Here is a 14869-nt window from a genome sequence, read left to right on the forward strand (position 1 = left end):
GGAAGGTTCTCGTAAATTCTGCATTTCCTATTAAGAAATAGGGTTTTTTTAAAGGCTCATTCAGCTTCTTTAGTTCTATATTTCTTTTGAAACCATGTATGTGACTGGGGCCCTGATAATTCGAGTTCAGCCCAGTGAAACAGAAATACCTTTAAATTAATACAAGTAGAATAACAGTCATATTTTCTACTCAGCAATACAGGCATCTTCTGTGAACCACTGGGACGAGATCAATCTACAACACTACTACATTTGAAGTTTTTATTATAGTTCTCATGCTATTTACTTCGTATTGTTAAGTGTGTTGTGCATGATGATGAAAAAAAGGTACTGACAGCTCCTTAACAAATGAAAATTAATGGCCGTAAGTTGACATCGAGTATCCTTATGTATGTAGGTGACTCAGGAGTTTTCAGAGAGACTGTCTGAAACAAGCTATTTATAATGTCAAATACCTTCATTTTGCAAGTTGATTAGCATTTTGTTTATTCTTCTAAATATCTGTGTTGAGAATTTCACTAACCACTTCATCACTTACCAGTTGTTCTTTTAGGTTTCTTTCAGTCTTATGAGTACTAACATATGCTCGTAGATACAAGTGTTGTTTTAATTGTTATACGATAAACCACAGCTAGCTTGTCTTCTTTATCAATATTAGAACATACAAATGCATGAAGTCATAGTTTGCAAATCAATATTTAGGACTAATGCACTGGAAGATAACCTTTTGGATGCTTATGCCTTTCTTCAGGCCTGAAACAGGAGGAGCAAACTTCAGAAGGAATGCTCAGTTTGTTTGATTGATTCCTTCAATTTTAACTAGATATTCAAAACACTTGAAAAACAGGTTGGTATCTGGGCAACAGATGAGAAATGAGACAGACGAGAAAGAGCATGGTAAGTGAGATAATTATCTTTCTAAAAGGAAAGAGCAAGGCAGGTAAGTTACGGTTTGGGGGGAAAAAAAAAGCAAGGCCAAGCACAAAGCAAATTTTTGTCTAGTACGTATTTTTAAAATGCAGAATTAAGGATTCAACTCACAGATTTGTCTTTGGAAGTCATTTCACACATCTCCCCTTGAGGTTCAGTGCTGAAGACTCAGAGAGTAGGTAGGTATTTTGCCAGAATCATTCCTTATCTGGTTTTGTCCTTCATTAACGGGTTTATTCTGACATGTAACACACAGTTTCCATGACAGGTTTAGATAAACTGGATGAAACTTAGATCTTCCTCTTAGCTCTACACCCTCTTGCTACTTCTGTCCACAAATGATGTCTGGGTTCTGACTTCAGGCCAGAATATTACAGATACCACAAAACTGTGAAATGCTTGTGCAAACACAGTCACATCCTTTGGACTTAAAACAAGTACATCAAATATCATTTAAGGAAGTATTTCTATTACTACTAAAGCATTTTTTACTGAGGAGAAGTCACTGATGAGATTTTAATTCTGGCTATATTTCTAGTCACATTTTATCAGCTGACATTCAATGCCTCTGATTTTTTTTTCCAGCAATGGAAAAAAAATATGGGATTTTAATGACATCTTTTATCTGTCTAGATAAAATGCATAGTCGGTAGCCCTTCTTCCTTCTCACAACTGGTTAATTTTAGCGAGCAGCAGACAGCCTGACCTATGTTGTGCAGGCCAAATGCAATTTGCAGACAAATATAGATTTTTAAATAATATTTTGGCTTCCCTTACACTGAAATCCTGTGACTCCAACAGACAATCAACAACAAAACCATGTGATCGAGAACAGCATTAGCTGGCTGCTGATAAATCTTCTGCAAGGCACATGTGCAAGTAACCACACCCCATTTAGTTACAAGGGAAATAGAGAAGATTTTTTTTGGCAGTAAGGTTTCTCTACTACCATATATAATCATCCAAGTAAGTTTTTAAAAACTGGAAGACAGCCCAAATCTTTTTAATCCAAAAATAAAAGATTCACCAGTAGTTCTAAATGAGGATAACTTTAAATAATATCACAAAATAACCACAACCTTACAGTCTCCACATAATTCCTGGAAAAAAAATCCTTAGGTAATTTGTATTTGAAAGTAATTTTCAAAGGTATCTGTTTTGAAAGTCATAATCTCCTGTCATACTTCTGCTTGATTCAAAGATATTTAAATGCGAGCCTCAACTTCATTTGTTAAACTAACAGGTCACAGATGATGCCAGTAAACAGGAATGGAGGGAGGAATTTCTTTTTTTCTAGCACTGGTGTCTTGACAATTCTTCTATGGATTTAATCTTTATGTCATTTAGTATGATTTAGAAGCCCAGATTTAAATTAGGACAGATTAATAGCCTAATCTGAGGAGAAAAAACAAAAAGTACTACCTTTAGCCAGTGATTTGTGATACTCTCAGTTGTTTAAGGACTGAGCACTAAGGGACTGATGGATCTGAGAAACCTGTTAGGATAATGCGTTTCAGGCACAATATTCATTCAACGAGCTTCAGACCTACAGTAGCAGGTTCCAAAAGCAAACCTCATTATGTGAGAAGCTGTTAGAATATGCAAACTGACAGGATCACCTGAATTTCTTAGTAGTATGTGTTGTACTCTGAAAAAGAAATTAAAAAAAAAAGCAACCTTCTGCTCGCAGTTTACAAAACATGCACGGTTGGGTCATTTTTTTATTTATTTTTAAAGTTTCAAATGGGTTTCTTCTGCACAATTACACTTTTTATACATAATTATGAGACAATATCAGTCTTAAGCTTTGATTTGTAGCACTCACTATCAAAAGTATACCTGTAACATTTAAAAAGTTACATTTACGAACTTGGCACATTGAATAAGGTTTATTAAAGGTTCAGTAATAACAACTATACAATGTCTAGAAAAATACCATGTTAATTTTAAAAGAAGCAGTATGAAATTTTGTTATACAGTACAAAGTCAGTGTTAGATGTCTCTAAAGATGGCATTATTATAAATAATCATTCAATCTCAGTTTATATTGTGTCAATTCTAACAGAAATGTTCAAAAATGCCTCACCCCTCTTCCAAGCTTTTATCAAAAAAGTGAATAATCCTCAAGGTATTTTATATTACAGAATTCATTGTAACAAAATATTTACTGCAAAGTCCGTGATCGCCAGGATATAAGGCTAAAGTATGTATTTCCAGCATAGCAGGAGGTAACCACGAAGGCAAAGAACTGTAGAGAAAGGAGGAAAAATATGTCAGGAAAAAAAATACATTTGAGAGCACTGTCATTTCTAAGGAAAAAAAAATAGTTATGGCATTTGAAACAAGGAAAATAGCAGGCTGACTAATATGGAACATGTTCACCTCCTTGTACTTGTGTGGCCATCACAGTCAGCACTGTGTAAATAAGCTTATATTATGCATAGAATTATGGGCCTATAAGCAGATAAAACATGGCACATTTGAACTTTTTCTGTAAACTCCACATTACACTGCCTCAGTACGGATGTTACAGAATGAACTGCCACCACTCCTATACTTGCTGCTTTTAAAACCTGAGGAATAGTTCATGGGACAGTGCAAGCTCAAGCTAACACTCCTGTCCTGCTGCTATTCCAGGAATTCCTTACAAGCCACCTGTACCTCAGTGTGGCACACTGTGCATCAAAACAGGTTTGTTTGCAGAGAGCACTTGGATTCAAGTTCAGGCCCTGATGTGTTCTCAAAGAGCACTACTGATTAGGTTGCCAATTCCAGAGGTCCTCCACTGATGAATAAAGGTATTCCTCAGTGCCAATAACAGTGACAGCAACCACATTGTCATATTACTACTTTGTCAGAAACTGGAAACAGAATAAGCCTTCTATAGCAGGCTAGATTTATGTTTCTAGATTAAAACTACCAAGTATCAGTGGTGTTGCTTCTACAGCCCTTCCAGCACAGACACACAGGAACCAAAGAGCACAGCTGTGAACTATTTCAGCTGTACTGATAAAAGTCCAATTCAGCGCCAGTGCTTAAGTTCCTGTTAATCACTGCACGTTGTTCAAAATAGACAATGTTCAATATGGTCTTAATGATAATACCAGAATGTTTTGTGCTGGTAACTGAACCAAATAAAGCTGTCACTGCAAATAGGATTAACACCACTTTTCTGAGAGGAGAGCAGTGACAGGATAAGAAGGAACAAACACAAGTTACGAGATGGGAAACTTAAATTAGAAACTAGGAAAAAAAAAAACCACAAGAATCACGGTGTGAATAATCAAGCATGGTAACTGAGGCCCAGAGGCATTGTGGAATAGCCATCCTTGGAAATGTTCAAAGCTTGAGTGGACAGGGCCCTGGCAGCCTGATATGAGCTAGCCCTTCTTTAGGAGGGGAAAGAGCTGGAGCAGATGACATCCAGAACTCCCTTCCAGACTAAAAATGTTTTATGATTCTATACTTTTTCCTTTTTTGTATGCCATCATTGGCGTGGGTAGACACTGCAGCTCTAAGAGAAGGGCACTACTAAGCATGCACCCAGGCAATAAATCTAGGCCTTTCAACATGTGAGTCTTATCTAATGGAAATTTATTCTGTGGCACGAAAAATGGTAATGATGATGTAAAATTTTATTACAATAGAAAACTTAAGCATTCTTCTTTTCCAGTTATTTTGTTTCTTATTAAATAAAAGCTCCATCTAAAATCGTCCTAACAGAATGACTGTTGGGGATAGATGATTTGCTAAATTCTTTATCCATGAAACCCTTAATGGGTTTGGAAAGGAAGAATCTACATTTAATAGTTTATTTAGACACTGCATTAGATAAACATTATTAGGAGGTATTAGAAGAGAATCCAAACATCCCAGGAGACACTGAGCATTCGTGCACTTTGCATAAAACCTGAATCAGCATGGAAGCCTATCTAGCAGCAAGCAAGCTCCTCTCAGCTGCAGTGGCTGAGTAACAGATCAATAGTTACAAACTGCCAAGGGGAGAAGGCCCTGAACACCACTGAAATGACAGGGGCACAGTCACCCAATTCCCAAGACAAAAACAGAGCAGGTGTTCAAGTTCCTGTGTTCATGACCACATACAATAATCTTCAGACAGGATTTGTGAATAGTCTGGAGGGAAACTGCAGAAGTACAAACAGTCAGCAAAGTAGCCATAATATGGAATTACTGTATACAATGGAATTTGACTACTGTTGCCACAATATGCAGGAAGTTCTTTTACAATTCCCTTAATACATTCACCTACTCAGAAATGAAAAGGCTCTTTTTTTCGTGTGCGTGTTTTGTTTTTTGTTTTTGTTTTTAAGTTGTTTTTCATCCATTTTGCCTCTCTGTTTTGTATCCACTTTAAAACACTGGGAAGTTACCTGACTTTTCAGGCATTGCCCATGCAACTCAGAAGAAAGACTAATCAAAAGCTGAGGCTGTAACAGGAAGATCACTCCAGAAACAGCAATAGCACTTCGGGGCCTTCCCAAAGGTGCTGTGTATATTGCTCAGCCCACGGAAAGCTGAATGCATCTTATCCACGTGTGTGCAAAGTTAGCTGAGTTAGTTTAAACTGCTTTTGAAGTTGTCCAAATGCATTGAGGTGACTTGGTGCCCACACAAACTTTGTCTACTCTGACGTGCAGGCTCTAACCTCTGCCAGAGAGTTAGTTATAAATGGGGACAGGGAAGGGAAAATTAGTGTGATCTTAAAAACATTCCTACCTTTTCTGATGTGACTGTCATCTCCTGATGGAATTTCTAGTCACCTTCAAAAACCATGAACTAAATTCCAGCTACCTATAGGTTTTATGTGTGACCTTCTACATCACTCTGCAGCTTCTCAAAATCCAGAACACATGCAATTTCTACCCACACTTCCAGCGAGCCTTTATTTGATATAACTTCATTGGACACAGAACTGATTTAAACAAAAAACAAACTCACAGAAGAAGCTGCCCAGCTGTTGTAATTGTGACTGTCCAGATCTTTGGTAACTGAAGATGCATCTACAATGGCAGCAATGAGGTACAAAACAAAGGCACTTCCATTAAAACACAGACCCTGTGGAAAAACCAAACATAAGTCATTAATATGCACATGCATTTGTCTTCCAACATTACAAAACTCTCTTCTGAAATACACTGAACATATGCAATGTACACTAGAAGAGTGATTCTTAGCTATTTTTACCTTTTTCCAAGCTTCTATCTGTAAAGATTAAAATTTAGCTGCTTTGAAGATCCATAAACATTAAAGCACATTTTGGACAAACTGTTATCTCCATCGCGCTAAATCCAGAAAAGCCTTAAAGCTGGTGTGCTGTGATTTTCCAAAAGTGAAAATAAGAACACAGTTTGGCTATCACAAACTAAGGGTTAGGCAGTAAGAATATGACATTACATGAAAAAACCCAAAAACCAAACAAACAAAACCCCCAAACCCAAACAAAACTGCACTTTATTTACATCTCTGATCTCCACAAAGATACATTGTAGGAGTCAATAAGGGGTGGCATATGAAGACTATTTATAAAGCTTCCAAAGCTCTGTTTTCTCCCCTTATGAAGGCAATAAATAAGGTGATTTTTTTTTTCCTTCGTTTGTCTTCTTCCACCTTTCCCTTCTACCTGATTTTGAGAGGAGAAAGAAACAGGTAAAACCAAAAAGGAGAACAGTCTGAATGGATTACAGGGGTCATCGAGACCCCTCCATGGCAGATGTTGGGTTTTCTCTTCCAAGGAGCAAAGTTAATGTCGCAAGGTACTTATGTTCATTACTGAGAAAGAAATAAAGCAGATAACATTAATCTCATATAACACTTCAGAGAACAAACAACAAGTTTGTTTGGTTTTTACATGTGACAGAGAACAGGAAAGGAAGAGAGAAGTCTAAGAAGATGAAAGAGAAAAGTGTATGAGGGTTTTTTTAAAGTACATAATTTTTAATACTTTGTCCTTTAGTTACTCCCTATTTGGTCATGGTTAAAGGAAGTTCATTCTTATTTAAAAAAAAAATCCCCCCAAGCCCCACCCTGTTACTTTGTCTAAGGCATATGAATCTGACCATAAAATAAACTTTTACTTCAGTGTTGCCATGTGTAAGTGAAATACCTGTGATATGTTTTGCATCTAATTACAGCTGCAGGAACTGGAAGCTCAAATACAGACCCAATCCTAATTTTGTATATAATCAGCTCCCTTCAGCTTCTGGCTTGTTTGCACTCCAGAGTGTCACACAAATATAACCCTTAACTCTTGTCACTCCAGTTGTCTAAATGTTGCCATACTGGTGCATCTCCAACTTACTAATTTTCATGGGGTGACCCAGTGGATGCTAGGAATATACACCAATTATTCTCTATTTAATTCACTAGTCACCAACTCTGGCAGAACCTAAAAAAGAGCTGCAGCTCAGGATGAGAAGGAACAGTAGTAAAGAGCCCCTTACACATCCTTCTGCAGGAAACTGTGGGCAGTGCCTCAGAACTCAGAGAGAGTCCAAGGGCTGGCACCTGAGGTTTGATTCACGTACTTAAAAATAGGTGGGGTTTATCTCACCTATATCAGATGGTCTAATAAAAGGTATTATCTCTATCCACAGATCTCACTCCATGTATTATCTGGGCATTACAGCAATAAAATATCAAACTCTCAGTTTTAGGAGAAGGTGCCAGCAACTGGCAGATTCAGGTGAACTTCTGTAAAGCACTGATTTAGAAACTCTAAATTTGACTACCTAGAGTATTTGTTGTTGTTATTTTCAGATTTCCCATTCCAAAAAGACTCAATTACCCTGGAAAGCTACAAATCCCCGCAATATCTTGTCATGTAGAAAAGAAAAAAGAACATAATTTCTGAGAAGTGCTGCTCTGGGAAATAACACTGTTGGGGAAGATGGAATGCGATGCAAGCTGATTGGGCCTTTACTGCCAATATATTACTCAAACCAAATGGTTCATGCAAAATTACCATCTGCTTCTTAAATTCAAATTTCCAGATTTTAAAAGCTTCCATTGATTGTTTTAGCAAAGAACTTGCACTATTAAGGAGAGTCAGTTTTAAAGTACATCCTTTGGGTTAATTTGCAGTAAAAGTAACTGCATCTTAAGCAATTTGGTAATGTGCTTAACCTGCAAAAAGTGAATTTATGACAGAGAAGTCCAGATGTAATTTTGGATACTGCATACAATAGGAACAGTTTGAGCTAACGGTCGCCTAAGGAGGCACAGCAATAACTAGCTGATACTGAAATTCGGGATACTTCAGAGAATAGAGTGAAGATGGATGTAAACTCACTCACTCAAAAAGATGTGTGTCATACTTTTTTGAATGAAGACATTAACAACACCTCTCTGAAAAGAAACTCAGCATTCCTCTTGGTCAGACAGGAACAACAGAGGAACAATTCAAAGGCTGTTCCCAACAGCTCTTTTAATACCTTACGGTAAAACAAGCTGGAATGCAAGCATCTTTTATTTATTTTGCATTTAATTCCTCTTTATTTTACCCTTGAATATAAAAGGAGCCTACCTTTAGCACCTACATTTTATGTGTGTATCAGATATTATGTGATCTTATCTACAATATGTTTATAACTTGGAGCAAGAAATACACTCAATATGAAGCAGAAACAAATCAAATACTCCAGCTTTTCTTCCACACAGATCAGGGTCAACTCATTTATGTGCAGTTGTCTAATAATAGGGTCCAACTGATGAAAGAGGGGTAATGACCAAAGCTTTATTCAAATGGATACAAAGATGTTTTCCCTTTGAATGTTACTTATATCTAATGCAATGGGAAACTCCCCCCCGACACACACACCTTTAAATGCACCCAGACACATTACTGCTGTAATTGAAATAATCCAACATTTCTATAGCAGTGTTACAGCCTTAATGGTAATTGCTGGCCATGAAACTTGAAAACAGAAAAGCTATCTGAATGTAATCCTGGTTGTTCTTATTAGTAATTGCTATAGCTGGCTATTTATTACAGCAGCAAATGGGAAGACTAAAAGAGTATTCTAGTATTCAATTTTAGTCACGTACACAATATAGCCGATAACAAGCTGTTAGCAACACAGAAGTCAAATACATTTCATCATAAAAATAACAGAATTGTAGTCAATAATCTCTAGCTAGTAAAAAACAAACAAACAAATAAATAAAACCAGAACAGTATCTCACTATATCTGACAAATGTAAAGCTAAGACTTATAGCATTTCTTGGATGGGTAACAAATGGCCAGCTGGCTGAGATGACAATGACTTTTAGGATCTATTATCCTGAAGATCAGCCTGTTATGCAAATGATGTAAAAATATACTGTTGAGAGTTAGAGCTAGCCAGGTTTGTTCAAACCATAAAAACTGGATCTGAATTTTAAGTGCCTGTGAAATTTTTCTGTAATTACATTAGCTGTTTATCTGATTTGCTTTAAGTCTTGAGCTAAAAGCAAAGGATTATGTGCTACATATTTTACATATATATAATTCTAATTTTCAATACCCTTTTCACAGCTGACTATGTATGGATTATCAGACTATTGCTACCTCTGAACCACCTTTGCTTTTACTTTAGCAGAGGAAGACTCATGTTTTGAGAGCTCAGGTCCCAGATCTAATTCATAGTGTTGATTCCAGTAGGGATTTCTGCTGTTTAAGCCATATGGCCAGGTCTGTTAGCTCAGAGGCAGCAACAGACTCATTCTTCATGGGATGTAACCACTACAAAGAGAAAAAGAGGTCACTGTGCATAAGTATCAGCCACATGCACATTATTAAAAATCAAGTCACTAGATCAACCACTGAACAAAATGGTGAAACATCATAGGAAAAGTGTTTTAAAAATGTCTGGGTATGATGAAGGTTAAACATCTCAGGTACACAGCCACACAGTAATCAGGGAAAAATCTGCAAAGAGCGCAAGTACAGTTGGTTAACTATACCCATAGAATGCACCAATATTTTATTCTATTTGTAACTCAGCAAATCTGAAACAACAAAGAATGAGTATATTTACCACCATGGTCCATGGCACCTGGGGGATCCTGGTGTAGGTCATTGTCATGTAGATGATCAGAAAGAAGACAGTGAGAACCCAGTAAAACACAGCTACAAACATCACCCAGCCAAAGGCTGGATATAGAAAGTATTCTGTTCCAGCAATCAGGGTCCACACCAGCAACCCCAATACCTGCAAAAGTTATGGAGAAAAAAGAAAACTGTTAGGCATCTTAGACGTCATACATTTGTTCCAGGTCAAGGAGCGACACCACTGCAATTCACATAACCGTTTGATGGGTTGGGTTGGGATGCTACACTGACAGAATACTAATCTAACAAAGAAGAACATATAAAACTTCTTTATTGTGGCAGAGTGTCACAAAGGAAAAGACATCTAATCTATTTATCTACAGGGAAAAAAAATCACACAGTATTTTGAGTTGGAATGGACCCACAAGGATCATCGCATCCAGCTCTTAAGTGAACAGCCCAGATGGGGATCAAGCTCACGACCTTGGTGTTATTAGCACCATGCTCTAACCCACTGAGCTAATCTCAGGGATTTGGCTCACCTCTAACTATTATGGAACCATACCTGCAGTGGTTTTACAGCTAGTTCTCAAAAGAATTGCTTATTATAGCCTACTAGCTGATGTGCATGAAGGTAAACACTATTATTTCGCTGTCAGCAAAGTCTCTGTAGAAACAAAAGAAACCCTGTTGAAGTCCACTGGGATCTTCAGGTTCTATCTGCCACAGACACGGGTAACTCCTTAGTTGGAGTCCAGTTCCAAAAGGGTCCACACCTGCAGTGTTGAGTGACAGGCACCACAGGCACAAACCAGCTCCGAGGACCTTGCTATAAAAGGTAGAAGTAAAATATCAACACCACTGTAACACGTAACCGTAACTCCAGCAGAACAAGGCAGGTCGGGAATGCCATTGTATCCCACTGTTCTTAAAACATCTCCCAGGCAACATGACCCTAAGTAGTAGACAAGAACTCACATTGAAGCAAAGTCCTCTAGCAAACCAGTCTGGGGATAAAAACCTCCCTCCTGATCCCCAATCTGGCAGTCTGTTCACACCTAAGACATGAAGAAATGCATGAACCAGGGGTTTTAACATGCTCTGTCCAGTTCTCTCTATTGTTAGGTGATCTCCAAAGTATTAAGAGAAATGAGGAGCAAACAAAACCAAAGTCAAGCCATATGCCTCAGGAAAAAAAGGTGTGTGTTTTGCAAGTTGTCCAGCAATTAGAAAAATCTCAATTATAAAAAGAAATGAATATTTTATACCTTAAAAACAGGCAAACACAAAAAATGAACCCTGCTCCACACATTTTAATGGAGTCAGGTGAGGAAACTAGAATGTCTGTATTTGAAACAAGGCTTATATCTTTCTGCTATCTGGACTGTGGTAAAATTGGCTAGCAATGAGAAATAGAAGGATAACAAAATTAAAGCAAATTGCAACACATTTAACAGAAAACAGCCTTAGCTGGACAATCTAAAGAACCTTCTACCCCAGTATTCTATCTCTAGCAGTGGTTAGTAACAGATATCTGAGGAAATACATAGGAAAGAATAGACCATGCAATAGTAATATTTTCTTAGGACTACCTTCCTCAGCTCTCAGGAATGTGCAGTGAAGGAACTTCCTGATCCTATGGTAATATCTTTGTAATCAACAGCCCCTGACAGAAGAGGATGGTTTTGTTACAGCTTCATTTGCACAAGAACTAACTCTATTCCCATGCAAGCTGCTGGCCCTGGTCCCATTTGCTTTTCTACTGCAGAACTGAATGTGTATATAATGTTTAGAGGTTTATCATTAATGCTTACAAGACAAAACTATACTGTAAAAAAAAATTATTGTAATTGTTCCAGTTACTACCTTCCATCTGTTTATTTTGTCTTCAATTCATCCTCCAAACTGCCACCCAAACTTAACTCAGCCCTCAGTTTGTTTTCTTGTGTGCTCACAGTAGATTCACACATATTTTTTGTATTCATCCACATCTGCACCATGCGTACATAAAAGCACTGCACAAATGTTTCATGGTTTGTTTGGGGCTTTTTTTGGTCTTTTGGCACATAACAGTCTGTTTAAGAGCCTATTTTATTGCCACCATTTTCACCAATTCAGCAATTTCTCTTTAATAGGAAGCTCTAGAACTTGCTCAGACTGTGATAAAAATGCCCGCTTTTCGCAGCATACCAGGGGAGGGCAGCATTGCCTCATCAGAGCAGTTCAAATAGCGTTATTGGGTTCTTTAAAATATAAACTATTTTCCATGTGAAGTTATCGGTTCAGCAACGCTCCCAATAGTTCATTTTAATTCTACTTCCAGCAACATTTTACTAACAGTAGCAATTCAGTTAATAGGACCTCAAATTGCACGAACTACCCATAAGCAGATAAAAACCAAGTCAATTTTAGTGTAACAAGTGTTTTAAGAGTAAACAACTTCGATAGACTGTTTAGCTAACAAAATACCATTTCATTGGGATACAGAGTTGTTTTTCATAATGCCCATCCACTTTAATCTAGATTTAAACTCATCTTCCAGAAATGATACCAATAAATAATTGGTCTCTGCTTGATAAATAATTATTAAAAGCACATTTATTCTAAATCTGAGTATCCAGTAAAATACCTCAAGAACAGAAACTTGGCAGATGAGACAAACAAAGAAATTAAACATCATTAAACACTCTGCTGCCAACAGTGTTGGATTTTAGAACACTTTTAAAAATAGTAGATTTTTTTCAAAAAAACCCCCAAGACTATGAAAAATTTTTAATACTTAATTCAACACAAATAAGATTGATAAGGACACCTCAGCTTGTATAATGAATTATTTCTCAAAAGAGTGAAGTCTTCACAAGCAGCAAATTATTAAAATTAAAAAGAAAGATTCTGAGGTTACATGAGACCATTTATCTTACATTACCACACAACAAAGCAAGCAAGACATTCACTAGAGCACTGGTATTCACATTGGTCACTGTTTTTTCCAGTAATATTCTAACCTGGTGTTATCAGCCCTCTTTCAAGATCATTTAAATATTTTTAAATGGCTGTACATCTCACATGTTTAACAAAGAATTGCTTTTAATGCATGCTTTTAGCTAGCTTGTATCAATGGCAGAACAATTCACCCAGGCAATTGAGATGCACCACAGATGTTCCAGATTGATATTCTTAACCAGTTCTTGCGTCGTAACTTTGATGGGTTGCATATTAGAGTGCATTTGACATTTTCAGTTAGATCCAGATACTCTTACAGCATATTACTGGAGCTGACAGGCTAAAATAATATTTCAGATTTCTTGATTAGACCTGAAAAGGTCAGATCAGCTCATGGTCAACAATTCACTGCGTGTAGTTAAATGATATGGCAAATGGTTTCGCTGCATATGTAAACACACGCAATAAATTGATTTAAAGTTCACACTGGCTGTCAGCATCTGCAAAATACCTAAGGAGTCAGAGGAATACAGACATCTAGACAAGCCTTTCATGATTAGCTTGTCTTCTCAGCATGTTAAATACCGAGATTGCTTCTGCCGTGTTAAAAGCCTGTCTTATAATATTCTGACTGTCCCTTACATTACGCTTTTGCTGTTCAACAGATCAGTACAAACTGGATGACACTTGTGTATCTGCTGGAGCCGAGAATGCTGCTTTTCCTACTGATTTGGTATCAAGCCTCCCCACTGGGAAAAACTGGACTGTATTCAAATGTCATCTCAGTGAGCATCCAGTGTACAGAATCTGGCAAGTGAGTGATAGGTACGCAACGCCGTAAAGCAAAGATCAGCAACTGCACTACCTGGGGAGTGCCCACTGTAATTCAGTGTGCACAGACAGCACACAGCCACCTTCACTGCTTCAGATCAGCTCAAAAACAAGGGAGACAGCTCCACTCTGCAGCCAGAAAAGGTCTAAATCTCATCATAACCAGGTAGGCTGCAGTGTATTAGTAACAGCTAAGTATTTGGTTTTAATTTATGAGCAAGTCAGAATATCCTTAATTAGAATTACAGGAATGTACTACAAACCTGTAAAAAATGAGCCTGAGAAAGGGGAGGAAGATGACCCAAGAAAATAATGCATGTGGTAATCGATGAGAGGGGATGCTGGGTCCTACGACCATAAGGGCTCCACCAACTGGGTCCAATTTTTCAAGTCAGATGAGAGACAAGGATTTCAGTACATGATAAAGGGAAGCAGTTTTCCGTTGTTTATGGCAGTCTCTGATTTCAACTCGGACATCTATTTTGCGGTCATTTGGCTGCTGCTTGATCAGGTACCTCCATTACTAAAGTGCATTAATATGTCAAATGCACTAATGCATACTTCAGCAGTTGGCAGATACCATTAAAAGGAAGTAACTTTGTAGCAAAGTCCAATATTATTGAGTGTGCAGGTTTAAAATTAGATGCTTAATTGCATATTCAAACCCTTAAATAAGCGCCATAATTCTTCTTGAGTGTCGAGAACTTCAAAAGTATCAGATTATTTAGTCACTTTAAAAAAAAATAAAAAGGCTTTTGTCGCCTGGTACATGAGACGCATCTTGCCTCATGTCACTGGCACAAGTCAGCAGGTATGAAAAGCAGGTGTGAGCTTTAATCTGTGTATCCAGTTTGGCTTTTTGAAGTGGCTTAAAAACTGCAGAACAGAATTTGTACTTGCAAACTGCATTTTAAAAGGCTACAGTGTAACAACTCCTCTACAGTGACGCCAGCGTTAGGAATCCTCCAGCGTTTATCTTGAGTGGTTAACTCAGCAATATGGTTAAAAATGTGTATACATCCCTTTCGGAGGAAAAAGAAGTTTCCTTGTAGCAGAACTGACAGGAAGAATAACCCAGGGCTCATCTATAAAAACAGGCTCATGAAATAATAAAA

General features: G+C 37.5%; 1 protein-coding gene across 1 annotated transcript in view; it reads right to left on the bottom strand.

Annotated features, from left to right (window-relative positions):
* Positions 1–2682: 2682 nt before the first annotated feature.
* The window catches only part of CMTM8 (CKLF like MARVEL transmembrane domain containing 8), a 36106-nt gene continuing 23919 nt past the window's right edge, over positions 2683–14869 (bottom strand). Inside the window, exons 2-4 of the mRNA XM_027897700.1 lie at positions 9967–10140; positions 5890–6006; positions 2683–3178 (exon numbers count right to left, since the gene is read on the bottom strand). Of these exons, the coding sequence (XP_027753501.1) occupies positions 3095–3178; positions 5890–6006; positions 9967–10140 (375 nt within the window). The 3' untranslated portion in view covers positions 2683–3094. The remainder of the gene's footprint in view (positions 3179–5889; positions 6007–9966; positions 10141–14869) is intronic.

This window comes from Empidonax traillii, unplaced genomic scaffold, assembly GCF_003031625.1.
Source record: "Empidonax traillii isolate 1590-97213 ecotype Southwest subspecies unplaced genomic scaffold, ASM303162v1 scaffold19:size3308961, whole genome shotgun sequence".
Classification (NCBI taxonomy): domain Eukaryota; kingdom Metazoa; phylum Chordata; class Aves; order Passeriformes; family Tyrannidae; genus Empidonax; species Empidonax traillii.